The sequence below is a fragment of the Dipodomys spectabilis genome, unplaced genomic scaffold, assembly GCF_019054845.1.
Source record: "Dipodomys spectabilis isolate Male_0828 unplaced genomic scaffold, ASM1905484v1 ptg000002l, whole genome shotgun sequence".
In the NCBI taxonomy this organism is placed as follows: Eukaryota; Metazoa; Chordata; class Mammalia; order Rodentia; family Heteromyidae; genus Dipodomys; species Dipodomys spectabilis.
The window spans coordinates 51,076,771-51,094,305 of record NW_024870679.1 but is presented as its reverse complement, the minus strand read 5'-3'; the positions used below and the strand labels follow the sequence as shown (position 1 = coordinate 51,094,305).

General features: G+C 47.6%; 1 protein-coding gene and 1 non-coding gene across 3 annotated transcripts in view; both read right to left on the bottom strand.

Annotated features, from left to right (window-relative positions):
* Rnf220 (ring finger protein 220) overlaps positions 1-17,535 on the bottom strand; it is a 228,203-nt gene that overhangs the window by 25,849 nt on the left and 184,819 nt on the right. For both annotated transcript variants that reach the window (XM_042677087.1, XM_042677092.1), the window contains exons 2-4: positions 13,819-13,951; positions 4,669-4,714; positions 234-335 (exon numbers count right to left, since the gene is read on the bottom strand). In XM_042677087.1, coding sequence (XP_042533021.1) covers positions 234-335; positions 4,669-4,714; positions 13,819-13,951 — 281 coding nt within the window. The remainder of the gene's footprint in view (positions 1-233; positions 336-4,668; positions 4,715-13,818; positions 13,952-17,535) is intronic.
* On the bottom strand, positions 7,821-7,927 carry LOC122113109. Its single transcript, XR_006148380.1, has one exon. It is a non-coding gene; the product is annotated as a U6 spliceosomal RNA (small nuclear RNA).

Sequence of the window (17,535 nt, the reverse complement as noted above, 5' to 3'; positions counted from 1 at the left end):
TCCCGAATGATACTTCTTAATAGAGCCTAAAGAACCTTGGCATCTTACCTTCAAATCCATCTTTTTAATAAGGCCCTTTCCCTGACACCTGGGCCTTCTGAGTTCACTTGGGGCACTAGACTCAGAGGTTCCAAACATAGTTCAGGCCTCTGGTCTCCCAAGGTGGGAGGAGTTAACACCATGGATGGCCTTGAAGCTCTCTCCCAGGTGACCTAACTGTCACACCTCCTCACCTGGTATCTGTCTGAGTGGTGCAGGTCATCAGTGGCAGATGAGTGTGGTGATGCTGTTGGAGACTCTCCTTCCCTCTTGATGGAAGCAGACAATAGGAGGGACTGGAAGAAGAAAAGGACATGTGGCTCAGACTGAGTGAGACCTACAGCAGTTCCCTGGAGTTCCCAATCCTATGGAGCTTTTAGTAGTGAGGCAGAAAGGATAGCAGAAAACAGAAGGCTACTCTTGAGATTTTTAAAGGCATGTGGTCAGGCTTGGGAGTCTGGTTGTGGAAGGGGATAAGGTGTAGACCCCTATAGAAGGTCCATCACTGCTCTGGCTAATCTGCCCAGTGGGTAAGGATTCTAAGTAGGCTGAACCACACATACTTTGTTCTCCCTTAGAGAGCAGACATTCTGGGATCCCTTTGAAGGGTTGGGGGTAAAGCTGCATACCAGTCACCCTGCTTGCCCCTAATGCAGGCTGATGGCTGCCCTACTATGGAGACAGTAAATTAAATAGTATGTATGAGTTTCCTGCGTGCAGCTAGGGAGGTATGCTGGGTCCATTTATCCCCGTGCTGTGGCGATGACCCCAGCAAAAACCCCAGCAAAACTAATCCCCCCATGTCAATCCCACATGGCCTCTTCTACATATGCCTGCAGTTTAGATTAATAAACTGTCTGCTTTAAATTGTGTGCAAGCACCACAATTCTAAATACCACATGGCACGTTCAGCCTGAGAGCCAGCTCTTGCCAAGGCCTGTTCAGCTGCAAATAGGGGGGTGGCCCAGAGGCCTGAAAGCAATCCATACTTCCTCCCCCCACCTTCTCCAGCTCTGAGCCGGAAGCACACAATTCCCTCAGAGTCTGCCCCAGCCTAGAAAACCATGCCAAATCGCCAGTGACAGCCCAAAGAAAGCAATTTGGAAAAGATGGAGCAGCCATTTATCCTTCATCTCCGACTGAGCCTTAGGATGTGACCTGCATTCTGTGGCCATGTTGCACATCTGAAGGGAAGAGGCACCTCCCTTCCTTGACTTGTCCATAATCCAGTAGCTGGAGGAGAGAGGAGGTTGCAAAGGGCCTGGGGTGGTGTAACCAGGAGCTTGTTCTTTACCCAGCTAAACCCTATAAAGGGCTGGTGAGTGACTCAGCCCCAGCCCAGAAAGAGATACTGTCAGGCAATGTACTTCTCTGGTCTCAAGGAAGATGCTAAGGAAGGGGAACAATGTAGTCCCCCCCCCCCCCCCACCATGAGAAAACCTCTACTGTGGTCTCTCTTTCTCTCTCATTCTCTCTAGGTTAGAAGCCCTGAGAGGCCTCAGCATTACACCTGGGGCAAGCGGAATAAAAAAAGGTCACTGGCGCTTTTTAAACATGGACCAAAAAGCAGTAAAATGTGTTTTGAAAAAAAAAAATCCTGGCATTAAATCATGACTTTTTGCCTGGCTCTTCGCCTCATTAAAAGTGGCCTTTTGGAAGGTAAAATTATCATTGTAAGCGATAAGATCTTTAAGAAAATAATTCACGGCTTCTTCACCCTTTAATATGATAGCCGCCACCGGCTAATTTTTTTCTTAATGGCAACGAGGCCATCAATCTTGTCTAAGGCCCCCTCACCCTCTCCTCCTTCTCCTCCCTCCTTCCCTCCCTCCCTCCCTCCTTTCTGTCCTCTCAGTCTCTTGCTTCAACCTTCTACTTCAGGCCTCTCCTTATGACTTGCTTCTCTAGAGCTGAGGTCAAGGCCAAGGATAGACCAGGAGCTCTTCAGCTTTGTGGGTGTTCATCTTTGGGGGTATAAGCGTGTGTGTGTGTGTGTGTGTGTGTGTGTGTGTGTGTGTGTGTGTGTGTGTGTGTGTGTGTGTGTGTGTGTGTGAAGCAATTTGTCTCTTGGTCCCTGCATCTGATGATCCATATGCCTATGTCTGTGGAACGAAGGAATGTGTTTTAAGTTTAAAAGGCTTCCTGCGTGTGCATTCAGACATGTGGGTCCAGGTTCATGAGGACAGAAATGGTGTCTCTCAAAGTTTGTTTAGAGACCACAGGCTTCTGTGTCCTAATTCTCAGCTCTGCCAGCCATGCTTGGGTGTCAAATGTCACTGGGTTGTAGTGTCCAACCTGAAAGTGGTCATGACCTTCCCTAACCATACTATTAGGTGCTACAGGCCAGGCCAAACTTGACCACAGTGGCTCCCTACCTCTACCAGTCCAGAGCTGCCTAACTAGGTAGGGGGAACCCCTCTATATTTTCTCTTTGGGGCTAAGAGGCCCTTGCCTCTTTGGCCAAGGCTGTGTCAATCCAATACTGGGGCAGGTTCTTTATTCCTTTTCTTCCAGCTAGCCAAAGCTGAGCAGCTTCCTGAATGAAAATGCAAAGTCGTGTGTGTGTGTGTGTGTGTGTGTGTGTGTGTGTGTGTGTGTGTGTCAGTGTCGGTGTGTGTGTGTGTGTGTGTGTGTGTGTGTGTGTGTGTCAGTGTCGGTCCCTGAACTTATTTGTTCAAAGCTATTGCTTGAGTCACAGCTCCACTTTTTGAGCTTTTTGGAAAAGCTCACTTTTTTTCTTTTTCTGGCGATTGTGGGGCTTGAACTCTGGGCCTGTGCACTGTCCCTCAGCTCTTCAGCTCAAGGCAAGAACTCTACCATTTGGGCCACAGTGCCACTTCCAATTTTCTGGTGGTTAGTTGGAAATAAGAGTCTCATGGACTTTTCTGCCTAGGCTGGCTTTGAACCTTGATCCTCAAATCTCAACCTCCTGAGTAGCTAGGATTATAAGTGTGAGCCACTGGTACCCAGCTGAAAAGCTCACATTTTAGGCAGAGCTTTCCTGTCCAGGCTGCTATCCTCAGATCTCTTACTTCCACTCTTTTAAAAGGCTACAGAGTAGTTGGACCAACCTTTTAAAAGTAATATCTGGGCTGGGAAGGTGGCTCAGTGGTAGAGTGCTTGCTTTGCATGCATGAGACTCTGGGTTCGATTCCTCAGCACCACGTGAGCAGAAAAAGCTGGAAGTGGTTCTGTGGTTCAAGTGGTAGAGCGCTAGCCTTGAGCTGAAGCGCTGAGGGACAGCGCCCAGGCCCAGAGTTCAGGCCCCATGACTGACAAAAAAAAAAAGTAATATCTGAAGCCAAGTGCTGTTGGCTCACGCCTGTAATCCTAGCTACTCAGGAGGCTGAGATCTGAGGATCACTGTTCAAAGTCAGCCCAGGCAGGAAAGTCCATGAGACTCATTTCCAATTAACCACCAGAAAACTAGGGGTGCTGTGGCTCAAAGTGGTAGAGCACTAGATTGAATGGAAAAAAAAAAAAAAAAAACCTCAGGGAATGCACCTAAGTCGTGAGTTCAAGCCCCATGACTGACAAAAAGAAAATAAAAAATGTAAATAAAAGTAATATCTGCCTCACTGGCTCCTTTTCCAAAACTGCTTTCTGAGGTCATCAGACTTTAAGCTTTCCATATAATAGGCCCTACTTGCTACCCTTTCCCTGTTGGACCGCCGACTGCCCATATTTTTTCAGACATTTTTCCTTAGGATCCTGGGATACCTTGCTCTTCTGTGACTTCCTAACTTATTCACTGTCCCCCCTCTATCTCCTTCCTGCCCCCCCCCCCGACTTTATCTTACTAGAAGTACAGAAATTCCTGAGATTCTCTTTGATGTTTATTCTCATTCTCATCTCCTCGTGGATTCTCCCTCACTGAATTTATCCACTCCACTCAAGCTTCAACACCCATAACTTGCTTTTAGTTTCTATGGGATTGGGGTGATGGAGCTGACATGGCTCCTGTCAATTCTCCCCATAACTTGTGCTAAGGGATTATTGTGGGAACTATTGGAAAGAGGGCAGAAAAGGCTTAGTAAGTGAGGGTTTAGCCTTCTTCTCCAGATCTGTCTCTGAACACTTATGAGGACTTCTTGCTATAAATTATGTTGTTGTGTTAGGGCTCCTTTGGTCCCTCCTTGGAACCAGGTACTTGGCATTCACCCCTTTCCCCGCAGCTGACACTTTCAAGTTTTTCTTCCATAGTGTCTGTCCAGAGTGGGCAGATTGTCTCTCCATATGGACCCAGCATCCATTGTTTCCTTGTGTCTGTACACACACACACACACACACACACACACACAAAATGATCTGGCTTTTAAGTTCTTGTACTATCTATGTTGACCTGTATTTCTGTGTTCTTTATCTTCCTCCTTTGAACTTCCCAGCCTTAGTGTCTGTGTTGCTCACCCCCAGGCTTCTCTTGATTTGAATCCCTTTCCTAGCTGAAAAAGAGAAAGTCAGAGGAGCATTTCCTCCTCACAAATATAATGCACTCACAGACACAGAAGCTCCAGGCTTCAGGCTGATGTTCTAGCCCTGGAGATAGTCCAGAGTCCTCAAAGAGCTCCATTCTTTCTGAATAGGCCTAGATTAGGATGCACAGGAGGAAAACCATAATTGGCCACCTACCTTGGGGGTGCCTGGAGCCATGGCATCCTTCAGAAGGGAATTCTTGCTGCCAAGAAAGAAGAGAACAGGGTGACCATTCTACCTACTGCCCAAGTTGTAAGGATAGAGTAGCAATAAGACCCCCCTCAAAGAGAAGGTACAGCAAGTCTAGCCCAGCCAGCTTAGCCAGGCTCTACCCAGGCCATTCAACCATGAGGCCAAGCCTAGCACAGCGTAGCCAAGAACCACACTGGTGACTGGGAGCTGACATAGATACCAGGCATGGTAGACTGCCCAGTGGATCTTGGGAATAGGGTTTTATCTGACTCCTGGGATTTGTCCTGAATATTCTGCCAGTTCTCGAGGCCCTTTTCTCCCCTCTGACCCCAGCCTGCTTTCAGTTCCTATGGGATTGAGGTGATGGAGCTGACATGACTCTTGTCAATTCTCCCTCCAACATGCTGTAAACTGTGTTAGACCAGGAATGATCTCCCCCTGATTCAATTTGTCAGCCCTAGGCCCTCCGGCATCGGGTGCGGCAGGCGGGTGGAAGCTGGGCCCTGAAATATGGTGGACAGCGCAGAGTAGGCAGGGGCTAGGGCTAGAGGTGATGGATGGGCTGTGGGGGAGGCAAGAACTGTGTTTAATAACAAAATTGGTATGCAAGGCCACATCCTGCGCTAAGCATGAGTGATCCAGAGCCACAAAGTATTACAAATCCCCGCTAAACAGATGCTGACAATGGAACAAGACGTATCAAATCAGATCCACTTCAGAAACATTAATATCCCTGTTCCTATTCCTCCCTGCCTGCTGCCCCCACTATACTCGACCACATCTGTGCTCACACTTTTGTGCACGTGCATGCACACATGCACACACAAATACATGCATATAGAGGGGCTGGCTGATACGTGCATGAAGGCAGATGCAATCTATTTTCAAAGGGTCCCTGCATAGACACAGAGGAGGTGCACATGTGGAGCATACCCACAGATTTTAAAAAAGCACAAAAGATACAGGCACGCATCCAAAGCAGAACACAGGGGACATGTATGGACTTACAAAGTGCATTATAAAGAACATACATCCGTAGAAGTGCTCAGGCAACCATAGACTCAGACATAGACACACCTTATGTGCAAGCAAAAGCATAGACAGATCCAGTGGGTCTCAATGGGGGGAGAGATGTTAGGCAAGTGCTCTACCACTGAGCTATATCCTGAGCTTCTGGTGGGTAGAGGATGTGGAATATTCTGTAGTGTCCCAGATAGTCCCTCACAACACAAAATTATCTAACCCAAAATGTCAATAGAGCTGAGGTTAGAAAGCATTGGTCTAAAGGCCGACACACACATATCCACAGACTATAATTCTGCCAACAGGCACACAAATACATGCAGTCACCCTGGGAGATGCAGACATGCATACAGATGCACAGGGCTACAGGGTCACATTCCCAGAGACATGACCATAAAGACAAATTCACAACTGCCACACAGTCTGGCTGAATCGCTGCCCATGCACACAGTCCACATAAACACATGCACAGATGTGGACACTTACAGCCACCGATACCCACCCAGACACCCATGTCCGCACAGATGTAGACACTTGTAGATATCCCTACACACATACATCACAGAGCAGAGGCCACCAGCATGACTGAAGTAGGGTAAGGCCAAGATCTGAGTGTAAAGTAAGAGCTATTCACCAGTCTGATCACACAATTGAGACATCACCAGTTGGGAAAGAAAGCCAGAAAAGATTCTGTTCTATTACATCTGTTTATAAATGGTCCATGCTGCTGGGTGCTAGTGGCTCATTCCTGTAATCCTAGCTACTCAAGAAGCTGAGGTCTGAGGATTGTGTTTTGAAGCCAGCCCACGCAGAAAAGTCTGTGAGACTATTTCCACTAAAACTAAAACAAAAAGCTGGAAGTAGAGCTGTAGTTCAAGTGGACCCAGCTCAGTGATGACACTCAGGCCTAGAGTTTAAGCCCCTGGACTGGCAAAACAATAAATAAATAAAAATAATGGTCCGTACTCAGGCCCTGCCTCGCACCCCCACCCAATCTAGGCATTGGGGATACAGGGAAGAAACAGCAGCTCTTGAGGAACAGCTAGTTGGTGAGTTTCTGATTTTTATCAGTATTGACTACCACTCTGCCTACAAAGTGAGCATCTACTGTACAAACTATTCTTGCCACACCTTGCCTTGGACTGAGATGAGTATTGTCTAGATTCAGAATTAGGTAAGAAGAAAGAAGAATAGTTATTGTGCATCTATTGTAGATGACAGACCCAGACTTTATACATGTTAACTCACTGACTCTTCACCAAAACTTTGCAGAGTTGCCTAATAAAGCTGATAATTTTCTCACAGTACAGGAAGTGGTTGGACTTTGAGTTTGTATCTAACCAAGCCCAAGTTGCTGATTTTTTTTCCAGTTCCCGGGTTTGAACTCAGGGCCTGGGAACTGTCCCTGAGTCTCTTTGTGCTCAAGGCTAGTGCTCTACCACCTGAGCCACACAGCATGACTTACAGCTTTTTCTGAGTAGTTTTTTTTTTTCTTTTTTCACATCATCCACACTGATGTTTTATTATAACTCACTCAGCAGAACAACAGAATGGGCTAACATGAATCAGTCACAAGTGACTCATAACCAGTGATTGTTCTGTATAGTTTTTGTAGATAAGAGTCTCACAGACTTTCTTGCCTAGTCTGGCTTTGAACCATGATCCTCAGATTTCAGCCTCAGATTACAGGTGTGAGCCACCAGCACCTGGCTCAAATTGCTGATTTTTAATTTTCCATGCCTGGCCCTAAAGATACCCAAGGCCTAGGCTCTAGGGCAGAACTCTTGAGTTCTTTTTCTTTCTTTCTTTTTTTTAATTGTGAAAATACTATACAGAGGAGTTACAATTACATGGGCAAGATAATGAGTACATTTCTTATCAAGCATTGTAGCCTCCTCCTTTGTTTCCCCTTCCCATCCTTTCCCATCCTCTCCCCCCCTCCCTCTCCCTACCCTACCCAATCCTCCTCCTCCCCCCACCAAAGTTGTAAAGTTCATTTTTGATATAACGACTTGTACATCTCATTGTTGCAATGGGTCCACCTGTATCCCTATTTAAACGATTTGTTTTTTTCCCTTCCCCTCCACAAATTAAAAAGTATGTAACGCTTCACGAATTTGCGTGTCATCCTTGCACAGGGGCCATGCTAATCTTCTCTGTATCGTTCCAGTTTTAGTATATGTGTTGCCGAAGCGAACACTCTTTTTCTTTCTTGATTGCTGTGCAACTTAGGGGAGTGTCTTGCTGACACTGGGCTCCACCTTACTTTGCAGGTGGACATAATGATTCCATTCAAGGTCAAGATATGCAGCATCTGGTTTTGCAAGCATATCCTTCTATTTTTTTTTTTCTTCTAGCAATATTCTTCCTTTTCCTTGCATGAAGCTGCTTCTATCTGAAACTCCTTTCCTTTCTCTGAGCAAGGGCTCCCTCTCACCCTTTCCTCCAACAACCGCACCACTTCCAAGTGTGCTGATCCTCTAGAGACTGAAGAGCTTGGTGAGTGGTCTGCTTTGCAGAAGAGAGGTCTGAGCTCTAGAGCTATGGGCAGTCTGGCTCCTGCCCAGCCCATCAGCTCTGCCTTCCATCCCTCCTTGTTTCCACAGCCCGCCCCCAACAATTTCCTCCCTTGCTCAGTCACTCGCTGCCTAGTGATCCATGGGTTTTAAATTATAACTGGGACCCAGGAAACGCGTTCCTAAGTACAATATTCATGGGCTGGGCTGACACTTTTAATTAAGGTGATTTACACTGAATTATCCTTGGAAATAAAGAAATGGTGCACTGCCCGGGAATAAACCATCATCACCAGCCGCCTTTGTAAGTTACACTTCGTTTTAATCTATTTGGGGAATTGTTTATCTAGTTCATTACCCAACCAAACACCGAGGCCAGCCTTAAATAAGGCTTAAGTGGGGGTGGGGGCACTGCCATCTCCATACCCCGCCTCTCCTCCCGAGTCACCCAGCCTCTCAGCCTTTTTAAAACACTGCCCAGGGAGCTAGTTCTCACAGTGGCTCAGGAAGCCTTTAGAAGAGATCTCTGAGCAAGCCAAAGCCCCACTTCGAGATTCCTCAGTCTCCCATCCTCTCCTCTCCACTTTCCCCTCCTCTCTTCCCCAGCCCTTCCCTCTCCTCCCCAACTCCTGCCTGAGGTTTGTAGAAAGGTCCAGGAGCTATACCTTGCCACTACCCTTCTATCTTTGGCTCCCACCTATGTCCCTGCCTCTCTCCATTCTAGTTCTTACCCTCTCAACATCCCAGATATGTTTTAGGCTCTGTTTGCCTGGGGTCCTGCCTCTTTCTTCCTTCAGCCTATGGATATTTGCTTCTCTGACTCCACCAACTTCCCAATCATCAAAAAATCAGAAAGTTTCCTCCTTAGTTAAGTACCCTAAGCTAAGTCCTCTGGCTTCTTCCCATCCCATTCTCTCATTTCCCCCCACCTTGTCTCCTACCTCATTTGTCTTCCAACTTCTATAGCCATTCTCCTACATGTTGCTCATGACTGCTATTACTCCACTATATCTAGGACCCCTTCCATTATGAAGACCCTCCACGATCAATAGGGGTGTGTGCATACCTGTGTGTGGGGCCTGTGCCTATGGGGTTGGGAACTGGAAGGTACCTGCTTCTTTTGTAAACATTGGGTGTGTGGGAAATAACAGCCTGTTCCCAGAGGGTCCTAAACAGGTTCCCCTGAAATAGTCTAGTCCCAGAACAGGCTCTAATAGGAGAGTTCCTCAAGCAGAGCTGAGTAGGAGGAAGGCATATGGCTGTGTGATTTGGGAATTCCCCGCCCTCGCACCCCCACGCCCCTCAGCATCATCCACAGGCTCCGAAGTGGGCTATGCTGTCCCAGCAGTGGTGGCTCACTCCTGTAATCCTAGCTACTCAGGAAGCTGAGCTCTGAGGATTGAGGTTCAAAGCCAGCCTGGGCAGTAAAGTCTGTGAGACTCTTGTCTCCAATTAACCACGGAGCTGTGGCTCAAAGTGGTAGAATATTAAGCTTGAGTGGAAGAGCTCAGGGACAGGTCCCAAGCCCTGAGTTCAAGCCCCACAACCCACCAAAAGAAAAGAAATAGGCGGAGGCTGAGGAGAAGATGAGGGCAAAGGAGCCAAAAGCAGAGTAAGAGGAAAAGTAATTTGGGAAAACTGGGAAGGAGCCAGCAGCGGGGAAATGAGAGAGGTAGGAACTGAGGAGAAGGGAGTGTGTTCAAAGGAGGGGAGCATTGGAGAGCTGGGGAGGAGGCCTTGACCACTGGCCACCGATGTTATTTGGCTTTTGCCTTCTGTGGGGCTCAGTTTCCCCATCTGTGAAATGGCTGGAAGGCCCCTCTATGTTCCGGATGCTGCTGGGGGTTCAGGAGGGAGCATATCCCTGGAACCTCCCCCCTCTCCTGCCCTGCAGAGAGAGGCAGGGGCGGGGCAAGGGCAGCCAGGGCTGGCTCCCTCCCCACGCGGCCCCGCTGCCCGCCGCCGCCCGGCGCGCGCCCGGCCCGCCCGGCGCAGCCCGTCAGCCCGGAGGGAGCTGACACGCTCCTTGGGAATTTATCACGCACCCAATTACAATGTTAATTGGCAAGTTCCTGAAATCAATTAATTCGCAAATTTTTTCCAATTAAAAATCCAGATAAATCACGAGGGCGGTGGCGGGCCGGTCCAGCTTGCAGGCCGGTGGCCGTCGCGGCCGCAGGGCGCGGAGCCGGGCCGCGGCGCGGGGAGGGGGCGGCGGGCGCGGCTGCCCTTGAACGCCTTTGCCGGCCGGTCGGACTGTCAGCGCGCCGGGCGCGGCGGGGCCGAGACAGATAAAACCATCGACCCGTCGCCGCCAGCGCTTCGGCTTTATCGATCCGACGGGAATTTCACTTGCTGTGCAGATCCCGCTGTCCGGCTGTCAGACACCCGGTGGGAGGGGGCGTGCCGGGGGCGCAGGGCGTGCACGTGCGGGGGGCGGTGTGAGGTGTTGGGGGTTCCGGGTGGGTGGGGATGGGAGGGGACATCTGCGAGGGACAAGAGACACAGGCCCGAGGGGGCAGGAGTAGCCCTGGGGAGATCAGGTGGGGGAAAAGGACTTGGGGATAAGGGCATGGAGGAAGGAGATGCTCTGGAGAGAACTTGAGGATGAAGAATTGTGCCAGGCCATACGTTATGGGGGGTGGTGGTGGTGGTGGTGGAATCAGAATGGCTGAGGACAGTAGGGGATGCCTTGGACAGTGCAGGGTTGGTACCACAGCTAAGAGACAGAGAGCCTCCATTCTTAGGGGCATACTCCCTTTACAAGACTGTTAACCCCCCCCCCCTTTTCTGCCTCTATTTTCAGTTCTTGTTAAGTCTTCCAATGGGATCACACAGAACTCCTGGACCACCCAGGTGTGACACTCAACTGCAGGATATTTCTTTCACTTTGTGTCCCTAGTAGGTGGATCCCTGGTATGTGAGACCTGGAGGGAGGAAGGGTGGGGTGGGTAAGAACTTGGGCACTCATGTTCTGATGGCTTGAGTTCAAAGGAGTCTTTACCACTTACTAGCTGTGCAACATCAGAGAAGACACATAACCTTTCTATACCTCCCTCATCTGTAAAATGGAGGTAATAATTATAATCACACACACCATAGAAAGATGTTTTGTTCAGTAGATCATGTATACTACAGTGGTCCCATAAGATTATATTGCCCAGTGATATGGTAGTTTGTGCAAGTATATGCTATGATTTTTTGCATGACAAAATTGCCTAAGGGTCCATTTCCCAGAACATATCCCTGTCATTAAACAACACAGATTAAATAAAATAACGCAATGTAAAGTAGTTGGCAAATAGTGAGTGTTCCACAAGGCTTGTGATGATTACCAATTAATATAGCTTGTGGAGCTTTTAAATGACCACAAATTCTGTAGGTATTTCTCCTTTTAACAGGCAGAGTTTAGGGCACTTGTGACTCATGCCTGTAATCCTAGCTATTCAGGAGGTGGAGTCTGAGGATTTCTTATCTCCAATTAACCAACAAAAAGCCGGGAGTGGAGGTGTGGCTCAATTGGCAAAGCACTAGCTAAGGGATAGTGCATAAGCCCTCAGTTCAAGCCCCAGTACACATATACACATGAGAGAGAGAGAGAGAGAGAGAGAGAGAGGCGGGAATAAAGAGGGGATCCAGTTTTCATCTTTGCTGCAACATTTTCCTTTGGAGTCCTAAGTTGCCCCATAAGAAGTCCAACTATCTCAAGGCTATGAGGAAGTCAGGCCACATGGGGAAGCCATGAACAGATGAACAGATGCATCAGACATCAGACATCTGAGTGAAGGAACCTCCAGATGACCCCAGCCCCCAGCAACTGTGTCTTCCCAGCTGAGGCCTCAGACATCTGGAGGAGACAGTTATGCCTTCTATACTGTTTGCATTCCTAATCCTACAGATTGTGTGAGTATAGTAGAATAATTGCTTTATACTGCTAACATTTCAGGCTTGAACTCAGCACTTGGGTGCTGTCCCTGAGTGTTGTGCTTAAGCTTCTCTTATAGCTTTTTGGTAGTTAATTGGAGATCAGAGTCTCACAAACTTTCGTGCCCAGCTGGCTTCAAACTGATGTTTAGATCTCAGTCTCCTGAGTAACTAGATTACATATAGGTGTAAACCACTAGTATCCAGCTCTTTCCTTTTTCTTTTTCCTTGCTCCCTCCCTCTGTCTTTCCCTCCCTCCCTCCTTTCCATTCTCTTTCTCTCCCTCCCTCTCTTTTTCTCTCCTTCCTTCCTTCCTTCCTCCCCTCCTTGATTCTTTCTCTTTCTTTCCTTTATTTTTTTTCCCCTTGATGTTGGTCCTGGAGCTTGATCAAATTTAGGGCCTGGGCATTGTCCCTTAGCTTTTTCCACTCAAGACTGATACTCTACCATTTGAATCACAGCTCTACTTGTGTTTTAGTAGTTAATTGGAGATCAGAGTCTCACAGACTTTCCTTCTCAGGCTGGCTTTGAACGACAATCCTCAGATCTCAGCCTCCTGTGTAGCTAGGATTACAGGTGTGAGGCACTGGTGCCTGGCTAGGTAATTTCTTAATGCTTCTCCTCTGTTCCCCTAGTTAACTTGGCTTCTCCCAAAGTCCCTGTGAAGACTTAGCCCAGTTCTTTATTTTTTTTTTGCCAGTCATGGGGCTTGAACTCAGGGCCTGGGCGCTGTCCCTCAGCATTTCAGCTCAAGGCTAGCGCTCTACCACTTGAGCCACAGTGCCACTTCCAGCTTTATGCTTATGTGGTACTGAGGAATCGAACCCATGGCTTCATGCATGCAAGGCAAGCACTCTACCACTGAGCCGGTACCTTCCCAGCCCCAGTTCTTTTTTTGGTCAGTCATGGAGCTTGAACTCTGGGCCTGGGTGCTGTCCCTCAGCTCTTCAGCTCAAGGTTAGCCCTCTACCACTTGAGCCACAGCGCCCACTTCCAGCTTTTTCTGTTTATGTGGTGCTGACGAATTGAACCCAGGGCCTCATGCATGTGAGGTAAGCACTCTACCACTAAGCCATCTTCCTAGCCCAAACGTGACACATTGGCCATTAAAACCATTTTTTGTTGTAGTTTTTGGTTGTGGGGCTAGAACTCGGCCTAGGAGCCGTCCCAGAGCCTCTTTGTGCTCTCTAGCACTCTACCACTTGATTAGACCAGTTCTTGAATAGGGACAAGGATGTGGGCACATGCCTGAACACATTCTCAAGATTATCATCTCTCAGTCCTTGAGATTCGTGGAGGAAGTACTGCTCACTCCCTTGGATGGTAAAACCAGGCTGGAGGGGACAATGGGCTGGAAAGGCTTTAAAAAGAAAATCTTCTGGAAGACTCCATATGGCAGACCTGAGCCTGTGGCAGTATTCCCTGTTTAGCTCCCCTGTATTCTTCTAAGACTGGAAAGGTCACTTTCTTCCCATTTTTCTCTCCCAAAAACTAAAGCAAGAAGAGGAATGGTAAAACCATTCAGATGGAGAATGAGTACTGAAAAGGGAGTACTGGAGAATGGCTGAAAACTCCAACTTCTCCATACAGGGAGGGGTGAGACCTAATGGCTGGAATCCCCCAGGGGTCAGGCTCCTCATAAATGGCTTACCTGGTGGGCAGCTGGGCCAGTTGCTCAAGTTCCTGCTCCATATGTTCCTGCAACTCGCTGGGCCTCAGTAGGACTTGGCAGATGGGGCAAATCGGGGCCTGGCTGTCAAACAACGCTGCTGCTTTCTTCTTGCCTGGCCAGGAAGAACAAACACACATGAGCCAGGCTAGTCCCTCGAGAAAAATCCAGTATCGCAAGTCTCTGACCCAAGTCTACTGCTGTCCACTAGGGATTTTTTTCTGTGTGTGTGTGTGTGTGTGTGTGTGTGTGTGTGTGTATGTGTGTGCGCGCGCGTGTATGCTCATACCAGTCCTACGACTTGAACTCAGGACTTGGGTGCTGTCTCTGAACATTTGTGCTAAAAACTAGCATTGTACCACTTGAGCCACAGCTCTACTCTGGCTTTTTTTGTGGTTAATTGGAGGTAAGAGTCTCATGGACTTTCCTGCCCAGTCTGGCTTCAAACTGTGATCCTCAGCTCTCAGCTTCCTCATTAGCTAGGATTATAGGTGTGAATCACCGGTGCCAGGTTTCCCTAGGGATTCTTTTTTCTTTTCTTTTCCTTTTTTATTTTATTTTATTTTTTTATTTTGTCTGTTGTGGGACTTGAACTCTGGGCTTGGGCTCTGTCCCTGAGCTCTTAAGCTCAAGTCAAGTGCCTTACCACTTGAACCATAGAGCCACTTCTGATTTTCTGGTGGTTTATTGGAGTAAGAGTCTCATGGACTTTTCTGCCCGGGCTGGCTTTGAACCACGATCTTCAGATCTCAGTAGTTAAGATTACAGGCATGAGCCATCTGTGCCCAGCTCACTAGGGATTCTTTTTTTTTTTTTTTGGGTCCGGTCGTGGGGCCTGAACTCTGGGCCTGGGCGCTGTCCCTCAGCTCTTCAGCTCAAGGCTAGCCTCTACCACTTGAGCCATAGCGCCACTTCCGGCTTTTTTCTTTTTGCTTATGTGGTGCTGAGGAATCGAACCCAGGGCCTCAGGCATGCAAGGCAAGCACTCTACCACTGAGCCACCTTCCCAGCCCTTGCTAGGGATTCTTGACCTAGAGGAAGGGTGAGCCTGAGGCTCGCAGAACCCATGAGCATCACTCTCTTTGCAGCTCCAGAGGCTGTGATCATAAACCACACCTCCTCAACCAGCTGCCCCTCTCAGAAATCTATTGGGACACAATCAATGCTCTGTGCAATCAAACGTTGATCACTCCATTTCACACATGTTTAATCATACCATCACCCAGATTATAGAGTGTCCCTTGTCCCCATTCTCTTCTCATTGCTATCACATTCCTCAGATTGAGGAGAATGGAGACAGAGAATAGGAAGGGATTCATTCATGAAGTCATTCAACAAACATTCCCTCCTGCTCACTCTAACCAGACCCAGTGCAGAGCAGTGGGGTCCTACAGTGGAATCAAGTCTAGTCTTTGCCCTTCTAGTTTCGTGAGAAAAAACAGGGACCAAGTGATTTCCAGGGTAGCATTCTCTTCTTTCTTTACTTTTCATACATTCTGTGTGCTAGATGATTTCATTGAATCTGTGGCCACAATTTCCACCAATACCTTGTTGACTGCAGACTGTCTGACGCTACTCTAATCCTTTTAGGCCTCTGTGTCCAAATACCTAGTGGACATCAATGCTTGAGTGTCATATGAGTGTCTGAAATTGAGCTCTTCAATATCTTCACCCCTTTCAAACCTGCCACTTTCAGTAATGTCCATGTTGTCTTTTTGTTTTGGGGGGTGGGGTGTCCTGAGGCTTGAACTTGGGGGCTGGGCACTGACCCTGAGCTTTTTTCTGCTCAGGGCTAGTGCTCTATCACTTGAGTCACAGTTCTACTTCCAGATTTTTGCTGGAAATTGGAGAAAAGAGTTACAGACTTTCCTGTCTTCAAATCTTTTTTTTTTTGTCATTTGTGGGGCTTGAACTCTGGGCCTGGGTCCTGTCCCTCAGCTCTTCAGCTCAAGGCTAGCACCCTACCACTTAAGCCACAGCACCACTTCTGGTTTTCTGGTGGTTAATTGGAGATAAGAGTCTCATGGACTTTCCTGCCTGGGCTGGCTTTGAACCATGATCCTCAGATCTCAGGCTCCTGAGTAGCTAGGATTACAGGTGTAAGCCACCAGTACTTGGCTACTCTGCCTTCAAATCTTGATCCTCAGATCTCAGCCTTCTGAGTATCTGGATTATAGACATGAGCCACTGGCACCTGGCTTAGCAATGTCTAGTTCTAATAATGGTACCTTCATTCATCTTGCCATTCAAGCCAGTAACCTTAGCATCACTGTGTGCCTTTCATTTGTTTTCCCACCCTTCTCACATTCACTCAACTACCACATCCTCTCTTTCTGCTTCAATATTCTTGGAATCCATATTCTCCTTATTTAGGTCTCATAATTTCTCCCTTGGATAACCTCATGGGCCTTCTGCAAGCCTCACTGATTCTGAGCTCTCTCTTCAATATACCCTTCAAATAGTGTATACACAGAACAGGAGCACATTGGACACTGGCTGGGAGCCTGAACTCTATTCACACTCTGTCACTAATGGTAACTAGGACAAAAAACCCTAGAAAGAAGCTTGCAGGTGGCTTAGTTCATCTTCCTTGAACCCCTTTCCCTTCCCCTATCCAGTGCTCTAGGTTTGCTTATAGTCATGGGTTTGAGGAACCTTATTCATCTAGAAACTTCCTTAGCTATGCATAGAGGCTCTAACTAATAGACTTCTTCAACTTGAATCTTCCTTGAGTCTTCCTTTTGATGCTTAGAGAGGGTAAGATAAAAATCAGCTTTCAGAGAGATAAAGTCTGTGCCAGTGGTGGCCAAGATGGATAACTGAGTCAGTCTGCCAGATTAAACACAGGATGCCCAGTGAAATTTGATTTCAGATATATGATAAATACTTTTTTTTTAGTGTATGTAAGTATGTCCCAAATATTGCACAGGACATATTTATATTACTATTTTTTTTCTGGAATCAAATCTGCCTGGGTGCCTTGTATTTTTATTTGCTAAATCTAGCAGTTCAGGCTAAGCATTTCCATGTAAACCAAACTCAGGAGGATTATGACTTTCCTAATTTACTGGGATTGAAGTTATCTGAGGGCTCAAAGGAGAGGAACAATTCAGTCTGGATATGTGTTCTGGGAGGAAAAAAAGGAAAAGGCTTAGCCAAAAAAGTAAAATTTAAGCTGTCCTTTAGATGTATACCAGGCATTGAGCTAGTGGCTCCTGCCTGTAATCCTAGCTACTCAGGAGGCTGAGATCTGAGGATCATTGTTCAAAGCCATCATGGACAGGAATGTCCATGAACTTCTTGTTTTTTGTTTTTGTTTTTGTCAGTCATGGGGCTTGAACTCTGGGCCTGGGTGCTGTCCCTCAGCTCTTCAGCTCAAGGCTAGCGCTCTACCACTTGAGCCACAGTGCCACTTCTGGTTTTCTGGTGGTTGACTGGAGATAAGAGTCTTATGGACTTTCCTGCCTGGGCTGGCTTTGAACTGCAGTCCTCAGATCTCAGCCTCCTCAGTAGCTAGGATTACAGGCATGAGTCACTGGTGCACCCAGCTGAAACTCTTATCTTTAATAAACTGCTCAAAAAAAGTTGGAAGTAGAACTGTGGCTCAAGTGGTAGATTGCTAGCCTTGAGTGAGCTCAGGAACAGTGGTAGATTGCTAGCCTTGAGTGAGCTCAGGGACAGTGCCCAGGGCCTAGACAC